The sequence below is a fragment of the Amyelois transitella genome, chromosome 5 (genome assembly GCF_032362555.1).
Source record: "Amyelois transitella isolate CPQ chromosome 5, ilAmyTran1.1, whole genome shotgun sequence".
NCBI classification, from domain to species: Eukaryota; Metazoa; Arthropoda; class Insecta; order Lepidoptera; family Pyralidae; genus Amyelois; species Amyelois transitella.
This window is the reverse complement of record NC_083508.1, coordinates 10,147,924-10,169,004: the sequence shown is the minus strand read 5'-3', so window position 1 is coordinate 10,169,004 and position 21,081 is coordinate 10,147,924. Positions and strand designations below refer to the sequence as shown.

General features: G+C 34.3%; 3 protein-coding genes across 3 annotated transcripts in view; 2 read left to right on the top strand and 1 right to left on the bottom strand.

The window, feature by feature from the left end:
* The window catches only part of LOC106134512 (protein downstream neighbor of son homolog), a 140,326-nt gene that overhangs the window by 42,157 nt on the left and 77,088 nt on the right, over nt 1-21,081 (bottom strand). The window lies entirely within an intron of this gene.
* On the top strand, nt 648-2,948 carry LOC106134500 (vesicle transport protein SEC20). The gene is made up of 5 exons (XM_013334563.2): nt 648-911; nt 1,047-1,219; nt 1,551-1,708; nt 2,388-2,491; nt 2,700-2,948. Exons 1-5 carry the CDS (start codon nt 744-746, stop codon nt 2,862-2,864), a joined length of 768 nt encoding a protein of 255 aa, XP_013190017.1. The 5' UTR covers nt 648-743; the 3' UTR covers nt 2,865-2,948.
* LOC106134495 (UDP-glycosyltransferase UGT5) lies at nt 5,210-7,946 on the top strand. The gene is made up of 4 exons (XM_013334559.2): nt 5,210-6,156; nt 6,427-6,652; nt 7,259-7,475; nt 7,652-7,946. The coding sequence occupies exons 1-4, from the start codon at nt 5,314-5,316 to the stop codon at nt 7,944-7,946; spliced, it is 1,581 nt and encodes a 526-aa protein (XP_013190013.1). The 5' UTR covers nt 5,210-5,313.

The following is a 21,081-nucleotide window of genomic DNA, read 5'->3' as shown; positions in this document are numbered from 1 at the left end:
CTACCTATATCTACTACAGATAATTTTTTTTTCGAGTGTTTACCTCTACTTAGGTCCCAGATAATGGAACCGGGCAGCACAGACGCCGCCTTAAAGGAAATCGTTCGATATCTTGTGGCTCTTATCGCAAGAAACCTCTGCGGCCTCCGCAAGGAAGCTAGGTTTTGGCGAGAGAGCGCATTCGCCATACAGGGGCTTCGATTGCTTGATGGCAATTGGTTCACCGCCAACCGTCAGACTGGCGTCTGTAGGCGGCTTCTTTTTTTTAACGTGTGGAACCTAAGCTAACCTTATGGATGAAAATGTAATGTTACATCTTGCGCCAAATAAAGATTTTCTTTCTTTCTAACCCACATTAAATTATGGAAAACGCTGCACTAGATGAATGTGCGTAGTCCCATACTAACCTACATGCGAAAAAGATGGAGTACTCCTATTCTGTCTATATTAAGTCTCGGGAACCACACGGCATCTATTTTTATAAAATACCAGATAGAGCATTTAATGTGCTTTTGACATAAAACTCGTAATGGCACATCGAGTCAATCAATAGGACCAAACGCTTTAGGATTTTGAGGTAAATGCCTTGCCTAGTACCTTAAAAAGAAAATTTGACAAGCCGTCAAAGTCAGCTGACGTATTATCGAGTATTGACATAAAAATAAACAAAAATCAAAACTATCACGAATTGCACGAATTCGATGTGCTATTTTCTTTGTTAAATATTTATTACTTAATTCACAATGTTGTTAACACAAAAGTTACCGAAAATGAATAACATCAAAAAAGATATAAATAGTACGGAGACATACAAAACTTTGTTCTCGAAACTCGAAAATCCGGATATTACATATCAGAATTTTGTGAAGAGATTGGCCAGGTTTCATTTTCAAATCAGGGCTATTATGCAAGTAAGTCAACCACCTAATGCTTAGTTTATTAAACCGAACCCATCCGGGTTGGCATCAAACAAAATAAAAATGTTATTGACTACATGTAGTTAAATAAAAATCTATTATAAAAAAAGCCAATTTTCATATTTGCAGGATATTTTGGAATGCAGAGAGTCAATGGAAGCTTTGAATGCTCTGAATGAGAAGGGAAGGACAAGAATTAATCAACTCCGAGACGAGTTAGAATTGCTAGAGCTGTACAGCAAAGACTGCGGAGACCCTAAATATGTGGTTGAACTAGAATCACAGAGGCATCAATTAGCTGGGTTTGTATTTTATTATATAGTCTGAAGCAGTTAATAGAAACATCCTTAACCAAAAGCACGTTTTAGTGAGAAATAATTGATTCTCAAAATCCATTGGATTGAAATAATTCTTATAAATTAGAACATATTATACACCTTCTTTTACATAAAATATTATCCTTTTGGTCGTATCAGTGTTTAAGTATAAATATATCTGTAATATGGTTATTATGTATGAATAAGAATATTAAGTACCCTAGGTTGTTTTTCTTTAAATGAAGTTACATTATTGAGTTTTGAGAATTTTATGTTTGTAACAATTTTTGGCTTAATCAAGGTTAATTAATTACAGGCTCCTAAAAGAATTTAAGGAGGCCAATATTAGCTCAATTTTTGCTATAGAAAAGGCTCAACGTGAGGAGCTGATGAAACCCGCAGAGACCGAAGAAGCTGGAGTTAGGAACAGACGGAAGAAGGTGGACAGAGATGGACTGCTCAAAATGTCGTCTGGTATGTTTTTTTTTTCTTGTACAGTTTACATAAAGTCATACCTCTTTTCCTAAAGGGTACGACCACATCTACAACTAGCTATGATCTCTGCACACTTTTCCCTTCATACACATTCATAACTCATAATTCATTTCTATATGAAAGCTGTACTGACCTTGCCACCACAGAATTCCTTTTTAACCAACTTCAAAAGGTCAAGGTGTGTATTTTTTTTTATTAATGTATTAAAAGAAAGGTTTTTTTTGCTTCTAATGTAGGTACTATAATATGTATATGCTGTGATTTGAACACATTACCTTAAGATAAAATAATAAAATGAAGACTTTTCTTTATCCTCTAGTTTTCATACAATGTACTTTTGCTTACATACATACATACATATACTCACGTCTATATCCCTTACAGGGTAGACAGAGCCAACAGTCATGCAAAGACTGATAGGCCACATTCAGCTGTTTGGCTAAACAATTTTATTGTTAAAATATATTCAATTATTGGTTATTGTTATATAATCTTATTATTTAATTTATCCAGCACAAACAATATTAGAATGTTCAAGAAGATTCTGAAGAAAGTTTGTAAACTGCATTTGTCACAAAATACAAAGTACAGTACAGTAATCTCTGTATTCTGTGGTACACATAAATTACAACATTTTATTGTTTGGCTTATGTTCCAGGTGTGACTGAACAGCTGCTATCAATAAGCAGACACTTGGCCGACACTACACAAAGGAGTCAAGACACTCTAGATAGCTTAGTGTCTTCCAGCTCTTCAGTACATGTAAGTTTAATATGCTTTCGCAGAAAAATTGTTGTTTAGTAGTATTAATTTATTAATCACTCCTTTTCTCCAGTTACTGCCTTGCAAAAGAGATAGATTGTGAATCAAACTTATAAGTCTATCCCTTAGTCGCCTTTTACGACCATGGGAAAGAGATGATCCTATTCTTTCTTATATTGGTTATGATCTAAGATTTAATTGTTTTTAGGGAACCAAAGCAGAGCTGCAAAATACAGCAAGCACAATAACGCAGTCTAGTAAATTGCTGACGAAATATGGCCGCCGGGAGTTCACCGACAAAGTCATTATGTTCTTCGCATTCCTCTTCTTCTTGGCTGTCTGTCTGTACATCGTGCAGAAGAGAATCTTTTAAGGACTTAAGTGTGATATAATATATGAAATTATTTATGGTTTAATCAATAATATATGTGTATAGTGGCTATTGTGAAATGGTTTTTTTTACATAGTTTACTGTAGGTGCCTGGTCATCATATTACTAGCAAATAATGTTCTAGTACCACATAAGTACTTAGCAAGTATAGTAACATATGCTCCTATAAATTATGAATGTTGTTGGAATCAAACAAGCAAAATAAATATAACAAACTTATATATTTTATAGTAAAAAAATACAGAGCAGAGCAACTCCATTTTAGTAATATTTTAAAGAGAGTACTTTAAGAAACACAAGTGGCAGTAAAATAAACAATAAAAAATACAAAAAGTGTTCATGTACCTACTGAACATGTCACTTATAAATTTTATCTAGTAAATATAATTGAAACCACTGGTATGATATTGATAGACCAATCTCTATGATGAAACAAACTGTTAACTACAGCTTTTACGGCCTCTGTGGCTCAGCGGTAGTACGCTTGTCTGTGACACCGGAGGTCCCGGGTTCGAATCCCGGTCAAGGCATGATGAGAAAAGAACTTTTTCTGTCCTGGGTCTTGGATGTTTATCTATATAAGTATTTATTATAAAATATAGTATCGTTGAGTTAGTATCTCGTAACACAAGTTTCGAACTTACTTCGAGGCTAACTCAATCAGTGTAATTTGTCCCGTATATATTTATTTATTTATTTTACCTGTCATGTTCCCCACGTGAAAAACCCATATCTACCTGTTTCATAATCTCAAGGTACAGCCAATATCCGAGAAACATGATTCCCTAGTCATTACAACAATTCGGGGGTTGGGTTTGTCTGCAATACATTGTTCCTTTCTTTCCAATGGTGATAGGTGATAGTTTTAACCTAAATAAATCCTTCATTGTCAATCGTCAAGATGAATTAGCATTGAGGGTACCTAAGTGTATTTTCAAATACGCGGTGTCTCTCCGGATGTCTGTTTACGGAGATATATCTACTTAGTTCACAAAGATCGGTTCGCAAATAAATAAATTTTAAAATGTAGACTCGAATCTTGTTAATTCTCTCGCGGTATACGAAATAGATTGAAGACTTTTTCAGCAATCCCAACCTCAGCATATCGGTCTCAAGGTGTCAAGTATGACGTCATCCAGTTTACGGACGATTGTGGTTTAGACTACGCTGCCGCTTTACGAGTATTCGATGCTCCTGTCATAGGAATGACTTCTCATGCCTTAATTCCATGGGCTTGTCCAAGATTATAGCTACCCTTTAATACGGCCACTGATCTCTTTTACTATACGAATTCAGCGAGCAAGAAATCCTTGTATTAGAAAGTGGAAGTTTTTGTATATTCATTTGTATATTCATTTGGGGCGTTGGATGATTCAAAGAAAGACGTCTATATTGAGAAGTATCTTGTTGGAACCTCTGTGGATGTAGATAATGGTGTTCGTGTACCAACACTTTGTCGAGTGCGAGGTTCCTGGCGCTACAACTCTTGAAGATACATATTACTGAACTGAGGGATTCATATAACTGAACTCGAACTGGTTTCAAAGGTAAGATATTTATCATACAGGTAACTAAATTTGTTTAATAACCTAGGTATACCTAATATTATTTCAATGGGTCCCAGAAGGGCATAGACCCAGGGGAAGACCACGGTAAAGAGGGCGGGATGACATCGACGTCAATCTGAGTAGAAGGCATAACTATGCTTCAGATAGAAGCATGTAGAGAGAGAAAGAAGTGATCTTTGCCCTGTTATAGGACTCGATAGGTTTAAAATCAGGTATACTTATATTATTTTGATATAGGTAGATGAAAATAGCAATTTGTAATTATTGAATAACAAGTAGGCAGGTGTTTTATTTATGTGACGAAGCCAGTAATTACCAATACCAGACACTAGTGTCTGCTAATTATTATTAAGTAACTAGGTAGTGTAGTGCTTTATTCATAAAAAAGATTCGATCCAATGTCAAATAAGGTTGCTGCCGTTAATGAAAGGCACAACGTTGTAACTTTTGTGTATTTTAATTAAAATAGGTACCTGTTATTTATTTTATGGTCATAATTTATTAACATATCTCTGCATCAATCACTTGTCTGTCATTTTACTCCTATTCATTTTTACAAAAAGTACCTACTTATCTTATCACATCTTTCTTTAAACAACAAACAAAAATAACAAATTTCTTCAATAATGAAATTAACAAATACAAAAAAAATATATCTTATCGTATTACTAACTTCAAAAACGAAGAAACGAGATTGCGGGTTTTCTCAGCATTGCGTTATCAAAACACCGTTATGATACGTAGATAGTAGGTATGACAAGTTGCATGGGAAGTCAGCTCGGTTGTTGCTCGCGGTCAAGGCTGTAACCACGAGGCCGCCGCGTCAGTGCACCGCCGGCCGTGGAGCCCCGCGAACCGTTCCAATGATTGCGCGGGCTATCGTATGTCTTATCTCGTGGCTCTTCCTACTCCACAATGCTGCCGGTCTCAACATCCTCGCCATCGTCTCGCTGCCACTTCGAAGCCACTACATGGCCTTCAAACCTCTGTTCAGAGAGCTCGCTACAAGGGGACACAATGTCACCGTCATAAATAATTATCCCGATGATGAACCGCTCCAAAACTTAACCTTTATCAATCTGGAAAGCTCGAGTTTAGGCACGATACCTCTATTACACGAAAGAGAAAACTCTGATTCGACTTACTGGTATTTAGTCAATTACTTCAGACATTTATACTATTCGTGGCAAATGAACAGTAAGGATTGTGATAACCTTTTTAACAGCAAAATAACAAAAACACATCAGGCCGAAGGAGTTCACTATGACGTCATATTCGTGGAACAGTTTATGTCTGATTGTGCACTTGCGTATGCAGCGGCTTTCTATGAGGCACCTATTATAGGAATAACTTCCCACGTGATGCTTCCATGGGCTTATGCTAGACTGGGTTTATCATTTGATGTTTCCTCAGATCCATTTTACTTCTCAACGAAGATATTAAACAAGTCACTGTATCAGAAGGTTGAAGATTGTATTTTACACTTTGTGTTTACAACTGTAGGACGTTGGTTTATTCAGAGGAGAATGTATGAAACGTTTGAGCCGCATGTGCCGAGGCCGGTGGATATAGAGGAAGTAGCGAGAGACAGAATGCGCATGATGTTTGTGTATCAGCACTTTTCATTGACAGGGGCTCGAGCAATGTCGCCTCAGGTTTTAGAGATTGGAGGCATTCATATTGGTGAATCTAAACCAGTTCCAAAGGTATAATATTCTTAATTAATGTGAAAAAAAAACCCATATGTTTTTAAAACCCTAACTAGCAATTGCATACAAACCTTTTCTCTAAGGGAATACTATATACCTCATTTTATAACCAGATACATACATAATAATTTTTATTCATCCTCATTTTATATGTATGCATGTATAACCAGATATATATAGATACTTCATGATAAGTGCAGAATTAAGCTGCAATTAAATTAAAGTCAAAATTGTGAACGACATTATATTTGAAATTAATATTTTCAGGACATTGAAGATTTTCTCTCTACAGCTGAGCAGGGTGCTATCTACTTTAGTTTCGGCTCTAACCTTCAACTTAGCACTATGTCACCCCAGAAAATGCAGAAGTTTCTAGAAGCCTTCAAGAGCGTCCCTCAAAAAGTTTTGTGGAAATGGGAAAATGACACTTTTCCAGCTGGTTACGAGGGCAAAATATATCCTAGGAAATGGTTCCCACAATTGGATGTTTTGTGCAAGTATCCTACTAACTAGTATTGAATTAAATTATGTTTATTACTTATCCTATCCAATAAGTATCTTACCTAAACGTTAATTTATGAAAGTACTTTATTAATAAATGACGTCTTTATCTAGAAATCTGTAGGAGATACATACATACTCTCTTTGGTGGTCATAGATAATGAATTTCCCCTCGCTACGATTCTCACTGACCTCTCCCGCTTCCTCCATAATCATTACTCTTCTCATGCATATTAATAGGAATCTTGTTGATATCGTGTTTTTATCAGTTGCTCATACGACTAGAAACTAACAGCTTGAAATTGAATCTAGAATATGCTATGCGTTTAACCCAATCGTGTCTAGAGCTCGTCGTATACGGCTATGAAATTGGAGTTGAGATCTCTGTGAAATTGTTAACATAAGAATCCAAGTTACCTCGTATCATGCTTAGGTATAAATATAGTTTTGATAATAATGCGTGCTATAGAAACTTAGTTTCAAAATTGTTTTAGTCTAACTAAATTAAGGTCGTGTGTTCATACAGATTGTATTATGTACACTATAATGGTATGTTTTAATAAGTCATTATTCTGAGCCATTCTGTCCTGCTTTTCAGGTCACCCAAAGGTAAAAGCGTTTATCTCCCACGGTGGCATGCTAAGTCTCTCCGAGGCAGCTCATTGCGGGAAACCTGTGTTGGCCGTGCCATTCTTCGGAGACCAGTTCTCTAACGCTGCAGTAGTTGTCTCCTCTGGACTCGGAAACACTCTTATGTTTGACAGAATCAATGAAACGAACTTGGGAGACGCTATCAGGGAATTGACGTCCGAAAAGTAAGTATAAAATATATTTAGGTTTCTTTTGAATATGGAGAGGTAGTATGGAGGTATTATGGAGCTATAGCGATTTTAATAATTGAGGAAAAGATAGTATTTATTTTATTATTTTTAGGTTAGAATTAATGTAATAACAGTTACTAAATGTGTATTTCTTTATTTTTCATATGCAGGATGCAAAGAAGCGCTCAACAGATTTCAAAAATGTGGCACGACAGACCACAAAAAGTTATGGATAGCGCCATCTATTGGATAGAGTACGTAACGCGTTATGATACTGCGCTGCCATCTTTGCCAGCTCAACAAAATACGTGGTTCGAAAACTTACAGCTAGATGTCTATGCTGTATTGCTGTTGATTGTATTAATGTTTTTGTTGATTTTTTACTTTATTGTAAAGTTATTCATATTAATTTTAATTAAATTAATTAGACTTGTAGTAGGTACAAAGAAAGTTAAAACTAATTAAACTGTGATTCTAAATAATAATATTCTTTTAATCAATGTAAAAAAAAAATAACGTATATAATTAATTAAGTACTAAATTTATTCTGCCTCTTTTATTGAGTTAATTCTTCCCAACGGTAACGAGCAAGCAACGAACACTGCAAGAGAAGCATCTAGCACACTTCATATCAATTTATATAAGTAAGTAGGTATTTAAAGTAATGCTAACCCATAATATTTTATAAGCTTTTTACTTAATTTTGATGCTTAATACCTATGGTATTGTTTATAGGCATGGAAGGATCAATATTTTTGTAATATATTGTATTACCGATCAACAATATTCGTTTAGCAGAGTACTAAAATTAGAACGAATGACATCACACAATGCAAGTGCAGAGTCCAGTGATAACAGCGGCCTTAACCTATAAAATGTTAACAGTAAACAAGAATCCCACGCGGCCATTAGGAATAAAGATCCATTCACAAATATGATGCTATTTTAAATTCAGAATAATAACTTATAAAACAGTCTTCCCTTGAATTTTTTTGAATGAACTTCGGGAGATTATACCTACTTTCGTATAAGCGTATCTATTCGGATACAGAAAATAGATAATAGTAAAAGTCTCCTACATAGCTTCAGACTTTTCTTTGCAAAATGGTATAGCGATGTGACTTCACTCTCAGTTTCTAGAAGCTTTTTCTAAGCCGCTTTACCTACTCTTGGCAGAATGGTCGTGGTCGTTCCTCCGGTCTGGTGGCAAACGTTATAATTTATCGCTATTTACTGCTCAAGTCCACTTTGCTCAAACACACAAGTGTAGTTTTCAAAGTAACTAAGTGCATTATGCAAGTGAAATAATATGACATTTTCGTTAGTTTCGCGAAAAAAGTAACCCTTACTCTAGTAATCTACAGATGTGAATCCATCCAGGTTCTATAGCCGCTGACAACAACATTATACTATCGCTGTTAAAGTTAAGTTTTTTGTTAAAAGCGATTTAAGAATGCATGACTTCAGTTTTATTAGTCACAATCGTATGAAGTGTGCCGTGTGGTTCCCGGCACCAATAGAAAAAAGAATAGGACCACTCCATCTTTTTCCCATGGATGTCGTAAAAGGCTACTAAGGGATGGGCTTATAAACATGGGATTCCTCTTTTAGGCGATGGGCTAGCAACCTGTCACTATTTGAATCTTAATTCTATCTTAAAGCCAAATAACTGAACGTGGCCTATCAGTGTTTTCAAGACTGTTGGCTCTGTCTACCTCGCGCGGGAAGTCACGTTATAATATGTATGTAACGTATGATGAGTGTGAACAAGGGTTTGTGTGAATCCCGCGACGCAACGTGACGCGAAGGCCGCCTGATTGCCGGACAAAAGAACGCGCAAATACGTTTGATGACGTATTTTTAGTTAGGTAATCGGAGTTTGAGTACTGCATGCAAGTATTTTGATTGAATTTGTACTGATATAATTGTACTTATTTAATAGTTATTAAATAAGCTCCCGATGATGATTCTGGAAATATTGAATGTTCCTCTTTAAAGGTGTATTTTTGTATCTGGCTTGTGCTTCGCGAAGGAACATCGTGAAGATTTGTAGTTGGTTCAAATCAAAATTAGGTACTCTTTGTACATCTATTTATTTAAATTTGACATTCCATTTTTAACTATTTTAGTATTCTATATTCTATACTATATAAATTTCTCCAGTCCACATTTCTATTCTAATTCTAATTATCGATAACTGTGAAGTTAAAATTATGGAAGAAAATGCTACAGTGCAATTTGTTACCGCTTCTTCTGCACTGACGCTTTGGAAGCGGCAGTAAACTTTGTTTTAAGTAATTTTTTCAGCGTCAACTTATGTTGTGAAACTAAAAAAAATATGACAATTATTAAGTGATGTTTGAAATGTCTCATAGTAATTAATAAAATTTTGAATTTGATCTATATTCTGAGCAATAAGTATATAAATCAAATTATAATTAATTTTCGACATTGTCAAGAGATTCTTACCTCTTTAGTCAATACATTATATGCATTCCATTCCGTACTTGCGATTGCGGATTTTGGTTTCAAAGCCGACATCCCTTAGTCGCCTTATACGATATCCATGGGAAAGCGTGTTTTTTTTTTGTATAAGTTAAATGGAGTGGTCCTATTTAACTTATACAAAAAACTTGTACCAAACTTATACAAAACTTATACAAAATATCCGCATTCCGATTAAGAGCAAAAATAATAATCAATGTGTTTCTGTAGGTAACTTACTACCTATGCCTTAAAATTGTTTTTGCGGAAGCTCATCAGCCAGCCAGTTGACTGACGTGATTGTATAATCATGAAAATTAACGTAAATCGAATGAGTCAGCTCTACACGCGACATTGAGTTCTAATATCGTTTTTGTCTGAGGTCGCAAATTATGATGAATTCGGCCTAACAGGTCTTAAGGTTATCCAGAACCGATAAATGGGAAAATTTGTTTGGCAATGGTTTGTTCTGCGTCTGCCGGGTGTGTGGGCACGTGGGAACGACACGTGGGGAATTTTCTCGAATCAATTTTCTAGGGAAATGAGAGAAACTAAACCCTATCCGAATGTGATTTTTGAGTACACTCATAGGTGGATAATTAAGCTGCTGAATATTATTCCGATTAAATGTGCTCTGTCTCATCGATGTTTATCTATATAAGTATTTATTATAAAATCGTTGAGTTAGTATCGCGTAACACAAGTCTCGTACTTACTTCGAGGCTAACTCAATCTGTGTAATTTGTCCCGTATATATTTATTTATGGAATATTTTGGTTACTCAACCTACATGTTTGGCATTCGCCTAGCATGAAATTGACTCTTGGACAGTGCATGTTTAAAGATGATAATACTAATTAGTTATTGCCTGACAACATATCTAACAATTAGAAAATTGGGTATAAATACTACTAGAATATTCCGTAAAGCTACTCTTCATTTTTCATGTTTTACGAAGACTGAGTAAGTTAGCTATCCCCAATGTTAGTAGAGGCATCTTATTGAATACTAACTGGTCAACACTATGTATCACACTCTAATAACAAATACATACATAGATAAACATCCTAAACCCAGACTAAAAACATCAAATATATATTTTTATTTGGAGAAGATTTATTACCATGTCTAGGGCTTGAACCAAAGGCACGGAGGTAATACTTACCGTTGGTACTGCACCAAACAGGCCATCATTATAATGTGGACAACGAGACGTGATGTCGCCTGTACTGTACCAATAGATGAGGTATGGAGGTCAGCATATCACTTCCCCGTCTGCGTGGCGGGGCCGTGAACTTGGCGAGGTCAGTAACGCAGGTGCAACGTGGGGACGAGTGGTGTCTGGTCGATTATTGCTGGTATATGAGGTGCGCATTCTTGCAAGCCTAGTTTTTGATCGCAGTTTCGCGCGTAAAGAAAAATCTATCTCGTCAGTTTCCCGTGGGTATTCCAGAATGGGCTCCCATTAACTAAACGATAAAATGTATCAATGTCAAATCTTTGCTTGTTACGCCCAGTAATGACGAGATGCAGTTGTCTGTCGGCTTGAGTCATTAGCGCAACTTTTATGAAAATATATGAAAATACTAGCTGTCCCGGCAAACTTTGTTTTGCCATATAAATAATTTATAAGTAACCCTTATCACCAAGGGGTCTGAGAATATATTTTACCTACCTAAGGAGGTAGGTAAAATATATTCTCAGACCTACTCAATATGCTCACAATATTTCATGAGAATCGGTCAAGCCGTATCGGAGGAGTACGGGAACGAACATTGTGACACGACAATTTTATACATAAGATTGATTGATTAATGACCGTTTTTTATACGAAACAGAAACTGTCTTTTTTTTGTACTCATTCAAAAACTTTCTGTTCGGAACTAATACGACAAAGTTTCTAAGAAACATAGGTAGTTAATGAAAGTCGGAAGCTTTAATTTTCAGAAGAGTCCATATAATTATATTTATGTAATCTAGCAGGACCTGGATGATAACAAACTAACATAAAGAGCACTATTCCCAACAATCAGTAAGCCAAGGCAGAAGAAAAAGGAGAGGATAGGTAAATATCGCCTCTGCTTAAGTCTGTATTTGCTCCTATAAGGACAATATGTACGAGAAGGTACTAATATTAAAATTGTTCTTCTACTAGTCACGCAAACGTCTAAATATTCATTTTTATTATTATTTGAGTTATGCACTTGTTTTGTGACATGATATTTACTGCACAGCGTGGTACACTGTCGCATACTAACCGGCCGTAACTAGAGCATTACTATGCGAGTGCGCGTCCCCACGACGAGTGCTTCACATCACAATTCACAGCCAGATCTGAAGGTAGGTAGGTACAAGTTCAATATCAACAATCCAGCTATATCTATCGGTTTTAATGTAGGTATTTATTCGCAAATACAACATATCATATACAAGATCAATTTGTATGGATTTATAAAGGTTTTTATTTTATTTTAAAATCATTTTTTGACAATAGAAAAGAATTATAAACTTTAGACATATGCTAGAAAAGTGGGAATTTTTGAGAATTAAGAGAAGCGTCCCTTGTGAGAAATGTATATTCTGAGAAATGTGTTGTCATTTTTAATAAAATTACTTCAAAAAGGTACCTACATAATCGAATAAATATTAGCCGCGTAGTTATCAAAAACTAGAAAAAGATCATTCCATCCACGGATCGTTTGCGGATAGCAAAGAGTTGAAAGGGCAAAAAACTTAAGCAGCACGAAATATGTAATTGCGTTAAATATTTCACGAGAACCCTCTAAGAAAGTATCTAAATTTGTTTTTAATACCTACTATATATATATATCATTTGATAATAACATAATACCCTGTTCGTACATGTTGGACAAAGTTCATTATGTCATCGAAAAGGAGAGTCAATCAATGTCGCTCAGAAAATTAACAAAATTCTATTAACTTTGTGTAAAATCATCAAATCTGCGAGTTTAATTACAAAGCGGGTCTTTGGGGAGAAATTTTTGCTAGAAAAAGAAGGATCACGATTCCTCTGATTTCCATACGTGTGTGCTGTTGTTGGAGTTTTGAGATGGCGAAATAATTGTGTTTGGGATGAACTATTGTGATGCAAATTTGTACCAAATACGAGCTGTGTTAAGGGAAACGGGAGCAGTGAGGGAGGAATCATTATTCTTTGAATATTTTGAAGCCAAACCCGTAAGGGCAGTGTAGGGCTTGGTCTAGAATATCGAAAAAGGGTAAAATACAAATGAAATAGATAAATATATACGGGACAGATTACACAGATTGAGTTACTCACGATGTAAGTTCGAAACTTGTGTTACCAAATACTAACTCAACGATACTATAGTTTATAATAATTACTTATATAGATAAACATCCAAGACCCAAGCTAATCAAAGAACACACTTTAAAAAAAATCATATGTGAAACTTGCTTTTAATTATTGAGTCATGTTTATCAGCTCTAGACTGAATACTACGTATTCCTTCGGATGTAATACATTTATTTAACTACTGGAACATCTACAAGACGAGAAGGAGTAAGTAGTAGACTTCACTCTACCTGTACATTTTTCGCTACCAACTTAGTACATTATTTTTTGCAAACCTATCGTTTTATAGATACACATTTTACACGAAAATCGGTTATCGTAGTTTCGTTATGGACTTATATCTTTGCACCTGGCTGCATTATCGTTAACACGGGCTCATAATAGCCTTTTACTGCCCATTCGCTTTGTACCCACTATCAACCCGAGAGTTCAATATAAACTACTTAACTGTCCACTCAGAAGTTACGATTTTACTTCATCATTATTAAAAGCTACTTCAGAATATCTTGGTAGGTATCTATTTTTGAATCGGTTTTATAGTCTATTTGTCTAAACATTGTCAAATGACTTGGAGTTTTAAAATTCATTCAATTTATTTATTTATTTATTCACAAACTTTATACTTATCCTAACAGTATTACACTAATGCGATAAGTACCTATACTTACAATGATTCACATAAAATAATAATAAAAAAAAAGAATTAGAAAGAATTCATTGTTGATGGCCTGTGTCGGCTTACGTCACACGGGCTATGAGCCAGAAATTAAGATTATTACTTTGAGGGGTAGGCAGAAAGTAAATTTTTCCACTGGCCACGATCGCTGCATACTTCTTTCGTAGGTTTGGGGTAGGTGCTCTTGAAATTGTAAAATTTTAGACGTGAAATCAATAAATAGCACTCGTGAAGTCGCAGTGCCACTTCTATCATGTTCATAAATTCGCCCTGAGCTCCTGTGTCCTTTGGGAGGTGCTTATCGTTAGATAAATTGTTGTTTGTTACCCCTTTAAGTCTCCAGGATTTATGAAGTCTGATGAGCATACGTTGGGGAGTTATTTACGAGTACAATAATTAGTATACAAGCAGTTGGCCGCGACTTCGTCCGCCTTATGTTGGTCTAATGACTAAGCTATACTCTACTAAGCTATAGTCTAACGTCTAAGCTCTTACACAACCAACTATCATTACAAGCTTTCGATTTATAATATAAGTTGGATTAGTTATCACGTCAAAACTTACCTTGACGTGTTTTAGGTAAATCAGATAAAACTGTGAGAATAGCTGTAGTTAGTTTCTTTGCTAGCCCATTGTTCATTCATCCTTTGCGAATGTTTTGAACAATTTAACTTCATGAGACAAACAAATTAAGGTATCTCTATCTAACCAGTAAAGGTAGGGTATATTTGTATGTTTTCCCATCCAGTTTTTTTAATTACCAAATAACGCTCTAACCGAAATAAAAAATATTAATCAATTATAAACGAGCATTACATCGTTCAAACTTAAAGTAAAAAAATATTTACATAATACACATGACGAGTTATATAGTACAAAATAACACTACATCGAGATTTTCTCAATAGTTTAGGTCCATATTACCATGGACAACGACTTGAGTCGAAGTCAAGTGAGCGAATGAGGCCTGAAGATATCTGAGGCTTACTGTACTTGATTGATGAACCAGTGTCGATTCGGTGCGATAGTATATGTAACTTTGATGTTGGAAATAATAAAGAGCAATAAATACCGCATATTATTAAAATAAAATATTCTAATATTATTTATTCTATTTTATGTAATCAAAATTCATTTTAAACAAAAATACCCTTATTGATTATTGTAGTATAATTCGGCTATTTATTGAATGATCCATTGATTCCAATACCAAATAAGCAAACTTAAATTTTATCAAAGTCTGTTTAAGATAAAGGTATACAACAAGTAAAGGCTAAATTTAATTATGGTACTTTTTACATAACCTTTTATACATATGTACAATTACAAATATTAGTGTATTCCAATGATCTTGATTACATGTGCTTGTACCTACTGTACGTGAAAGTATAGCAATCTAAAATCGCAAGCGCAGTCGTAATGCTGTGGTAAGACTGTTCCGCCTTGTTACCTATTCTTTATTACTATAACCATACTATTTAACATAGCAATTCAATGATTCTTAGACGCAAAGCAATAAAGAACATATAAATTAGCAATGTTATGATTCCAAGATGCTTTTATAGGTCTGCAAGTAAAATCTAATTAGGTTGTAACAAATTTATGAAATTCAATTATTTGTACTCTTGTAGTAAGTAAGTATAACAAGATTATACGCCGCATTATTAAAAACGTCATGTTAACTTTTGATTTCCATCAAACTACAGATTTCTTTATAATGAGCACTTTCATACTCATTTAGACATATTTGCATTTACAAATAACATTACCACATAGAAATCAATGCTGGTTGTTTGATTTGTTGTTATCTGAATAACCATAAATATCCTGACTTGCCCTGCCCACTCCTGGATCGCGTAAATTGGCGGAACTAGGGCTCCTCTCCGAAGATGTGAGGATATAACCAGGATCCACAGGGATAAACGGCAGGAAGATAATGCTTGATTTTACCTTTAGACAATTTTAAAGCCTAAACTAATTAAGGTACCTATTTATGTTTAATTTTAAGAATGTTTTCTTCTTTGTCGTTTTGCTCTTGGCAGAGCGGTCTTGGTGACAAAGAGGCCAATGTTTTCTTCACGTTCTCCCGCCATTTTTCTCTGTCGGCAGACTGTCTGGCGCAGTTTGATCCCACCGCTGATTATATTTGATCAGTTCAGTACATAGGTGATCGGCCGCGTGATCTGGTTCCCTCTGATTTATCACCCCTTTTTGGTTATAGAAAATAAGCATTTTATACTAGCGTTATCGATTATGATAAAACCGCACAAATTTCTGAACTCAATTAGTGCGGTTATAACATCTCTATATGATATATGACGTTGATCTATTTAAATAGGGTGAGTATTGCAAACAACAAACTAGAAGATCCCCAGATCAACCGTCAAAGTCGAACCAAATACTCTTATCTGTTTGTTTATTGTTCACTTTATTTCAGATAAAGGCGTAAAAACAAACAGCCTTGATGGCAATCAGACTTATTTATTGCTAAAAAAATATGAAAAGTTGAATAAAATATACTTAAATGGTAAAGAATTGGTTGCGTAGATATAGATAAATCTAAATTAGGGATCTGGTTTGTTTTGCATGCCTATGTCATTGGGGGAGGCCTGTGTTCAGCAGTGGACGCCCTGCGGCTGATATGATGATGATGACCTTTATCAATTATTTGTTCAAAAATTTATAGTTCACAAATTTTTTTTATACTTTTGTACTTCGATCTTAAATTTCTGCTTATTTAAGTACACCTATTGTTAATACTTGTTTTGTTTTTAATTAACAATTTATAATTTGGCAACAGCTGAAATTTACATAAATTTCTACACGAATAAAAAAAACTGTTAGATGGCACGTCGCATAGACTTTTTAGCCATCGGTGATGTTCTTCCTGTTCTGCAGATCAAAACATTACGAGTGACTAACATATACTATGACACGCCATGCAATCATTCTGTGGTCATTCTCCAAGTCACGGCCAAGGCACCCGGTTCTTTACCTGTAATACCTGTTGCTGCAAATTACCATATAGTTAAACTTACATAAAAAAACTTGACGACAACTGACAAGACAAGATAAAACTTAAGAGACAAATTTTCTTCGCTTTTCGTTCGAGGTGGTACTGATATTTAGTGTATCTCAATCACCTGTGGCTTGTATCTTGGATATGTTAGATTTACAGATGCTATAAATTAGAGGGTAGAATTTTAATCAATATCTTCATTATTTACTTATACAAAACTATTTATTGAAATCTTTGTCTGTTTCCATAAAATAATTTACTGTCCTAATAGTCAAGGAGACGTGAGTGTATTGTTTCCAAATCCAAATTTTGCGGGGTAACTATTGCAACTTTTCCTTGAAATGTAAATCACCCAAAAAATACTTCGTGACAATATGACGCAGGTATATGCAAAACATATGCATGGCACGCTAGGAGCGGTAGCTCTGGTAAGAGGAGCATAAAAATTCAACAGTTGTCGCGATACTGAATCAATATTTATAACTCGAGCCCAAATAATGGGCATTTCAGCGGGCCCCGTGTATTTAAATATTGTAATGGATGCTTCCAATTCTGATCTTGTCCGAAGCGGAGATTACAATGGTTTATCAAAATGGAAATACCTAATTAATGTTAAATTGCAAGCGCCGGCGCTTTTAGCATCATAAATGTTTTGTTGATTAATTCCAGTTGTAAGGGTCGCAAAAGATCTGTATTTCTGTGGAACACTTGAATGAATGATAATTTTCTAAGAAATTGGTACCAGCGGAGATATAAGAACCTCTAATGAAAGAGTTATTTTGTTTACTTTCATACACACATAGATGTATCACGACTTCATCCAGCATGAGAAGTAAGACATCTTTTCAATTACCACGATCACTACTAAATACTCAGATATCTTCTTCTTTTGAGTCATTATAACTGCATGGTTCATCTTATTTCTTATTTTTTTTAATGTGTAATTCTATGTGAGAGAAGAAAAATAAAGATATTATCTGTTTTAATTATATTTTAAGTCATTTTGCCACGGTCTTTTTATGCAAACTCAACCTCATCCTTTTCATTATAGATTTTTCTCGTGGCTTTGTTTGCGAGGGTCTATCAAAGATAAAACGTATGAAATTAATACTTTTAAAGATAGAGTAAGTATATTGTTAATTATATGAGGTATATCTTATAGTCGAATACATAATTCCGCTATGTTATAATTAAAATTTTATTAAGACCGTATATTTATATGCTTAATAGTTTAGGTAATCTGACCTCTCCAACATTAAATTATAGGCTACTGAATAATAAACCATAAATAGTTTTACTATGTTTACGCAACATTCTGATTTAGTATTAGAACGGCTAGATATATCTACCAAAAGCTGTTGTAGCTATATCTCTGTCATCATGTCGTATTACAGATTATAAATATCATTCATCTGTCATTAAGATGGAGTTTGTTAAAGACAATATGTAAGTAACAATTATATTAAGAAATAGTGCGAAAAATAGCAAATTTTGGATGTACATTGTACAGCAAGCTTTTGGCATTTAGACAGATGCTTTTTCTTTTACAATTTAGCAACAGTTAAAGGATACGTTATGCCTGTTTGAAATTATATATATATTTTTTAAAGGGCTTCTACTTAATACGCAGTTCACACAGTTCGGTCGATTACAAGTCCTACAGCGAAAACTGTATCAAAATTCTTTGCGTAGTTTGTAAAAAGAAGGTTAATAAGCAGACAGCAGCGGAAGACGACTTGGTTTTTTACATACTGTGATGTGAGAAATCAATTAATTTAATATATTTATAAAATATGAATCTTTAAGTCATAAATATTGTCATACATATAATGTTAACAGAGTAGGCGTAATTAAAAAGAACAAAAGAGTGTGCAGTGCAATCAGACACAAAGAAAATTAAAATTCATGGAGCACATACCATTGGCTATGAAATGTCTTGTTAATTATTGAACCTCAAATAGAGAATTCAAACTCAATTAATTCGTCAAATAGAGAATATACTCCGGGGCTTCGCTGTCGTGAGAAGCTCCAGGAATCATTTCTAAGATGTAGGAACATATTAATTGTTGTTGAAACAATGTGTATTAAAAACTCTTACCGATTTTAAAATGGGTTGAAAGTAGCTAAGTGGCAATTAAAAAATAAGAAAACAAAGATAAAAATATATAGTGGTATCAATTATAAATACTCGTTATCTGAAATTAACTTTTATTTGTCCAAAATAAAAAAAAATTAAAACAGATTCATTCAGAAAATAGGGATCAGCAGGCACTTTTTCACGTCATTTTACATTTCAATAAATTGAATTTAAGTATAAATGATCATGTGTTATTATATTCCGAGGAACCTATATATACGAGATAGTTATCCTTAGTTCCAAGTTGAATCACGTGTTTCAGTTTAACCTTTGGTGTCCTAAACTGTGATAGGGTTATCAGGAGGTAGTTAGGTTTAGGGTTTGCAAGGACAAACAATATTAATATACATACTTAGTGCCTTTAGTGATGATTTATATGAGGTTTTAATTGAAGTAGTTATAAAATTTTAGTTTAGAAGTAGGTAGGATTACGTCATTGGAAAAAATGTAGCTTGAAAGACCCCAGGTTTTAGGCTATAGTTATCAACTGTTAAAGTAACTACTCATTTAAAAGTAAAGTTATGTATGCATCTGAACTTCTTAGTAATCCAATATTAATATTTTAGATAAATAATGTTTGTTTGTAAGGGCTTTTTCTTCATCTAAATCTACTCGTTCAAGGAATAATCAAGCTTAATTAAAAATGTAGCTACATTATGTGCGGGTAGGCACTATACTATACAATATGTATATACATATGTACCACGAGCGAAACCGTGGCGGGCCACTAGTTCATTACAATTTGTTGAAAATCAATCTGAAAATTATTATTATCTTGTTCAGTAAATATTTTCCTTGTTCTAAATGATATGCATCTCAATACTTCCCCTGCGGTCGGCGGTCCAATTTGTCCCGAGGTCAATGTTTTGGGACGCCGCTGGACGCCGGGATGCGGGTCACGGGACTTTTCGGCACTTCCTGGTTTTCTTGATAGCGTTACATCATGCTAATATGGTTATGATAACGTGAAGTCATTCTATATAACTTAGTTACTGCAGTCTATTTTTATGTTATTAGATTTTTGCACGTGGTTTTTCTCGCGTGGAAATTTAAAAAGGGAAAAGGTTATTTTTGTGCCGATTTTTATTAAAATACAATCAGTAGCTTTTGAGTTTATTATTACCATAAATATGTATTATTTTTTCGCTTATCCTTATCTTAATTATAGTATTATTATAATGGTCTGGAGATTTCAATTGTTTCCAACATAAATTAGACCTACAAGCGTAAATCGCAGAATATTGCAAGAATGCAATTGAAATTGAAAGCCCATGACCATTACCAAGGGCTAAGGTAAAATTTATCAGAATCAGCCGTTTTGAACAAACAAGCAAATGCAACGTTACTTCGCATTATAATGTTAAAGGGTTGTATTGCAATATGTGTGAAGTATCAGGTAGATAGGCGCCTGTAACAGTCATAGTTATTGAAATATAATAAATTTTATGGTATATATAAAGGTTTATGCAAACTACACTCAATTTTTCGGAGTTTAAGCAATTGCTCAAATGCTCATAATGCATTGGGTAGAGAGAAGTTATGTAAAGATAACCTAAAACCTACTGCAACTTGCTTATGCAGTAATTATCCAATTTTTCCTATATTTTGGTAAAAGCAAAGCATTCCTATTTATAAAATATAATAATTAGGACAGGTATCTTAAAAAAATTGACATTCATAATTAAGGATTATATTATATAAGGATTTCATTAAATAAGGCAAAAATATTTCATTAACAATTTATTAACTAAATATTTACAATTTGTACATTACTGGTAACAGAAAAATGGCATGGCGAGGAAACATTAGAGAATGCATAAAGAAGACATACGCGTAATTATGTTGAAGATACGCCGAATTAAAATTTTATAAGTACAATAAGCCAATTATGTTAATTTCGGGTTCACGACCACAGTTTTCGTTTATCGCGTGTTCTAGGCTTCAAAG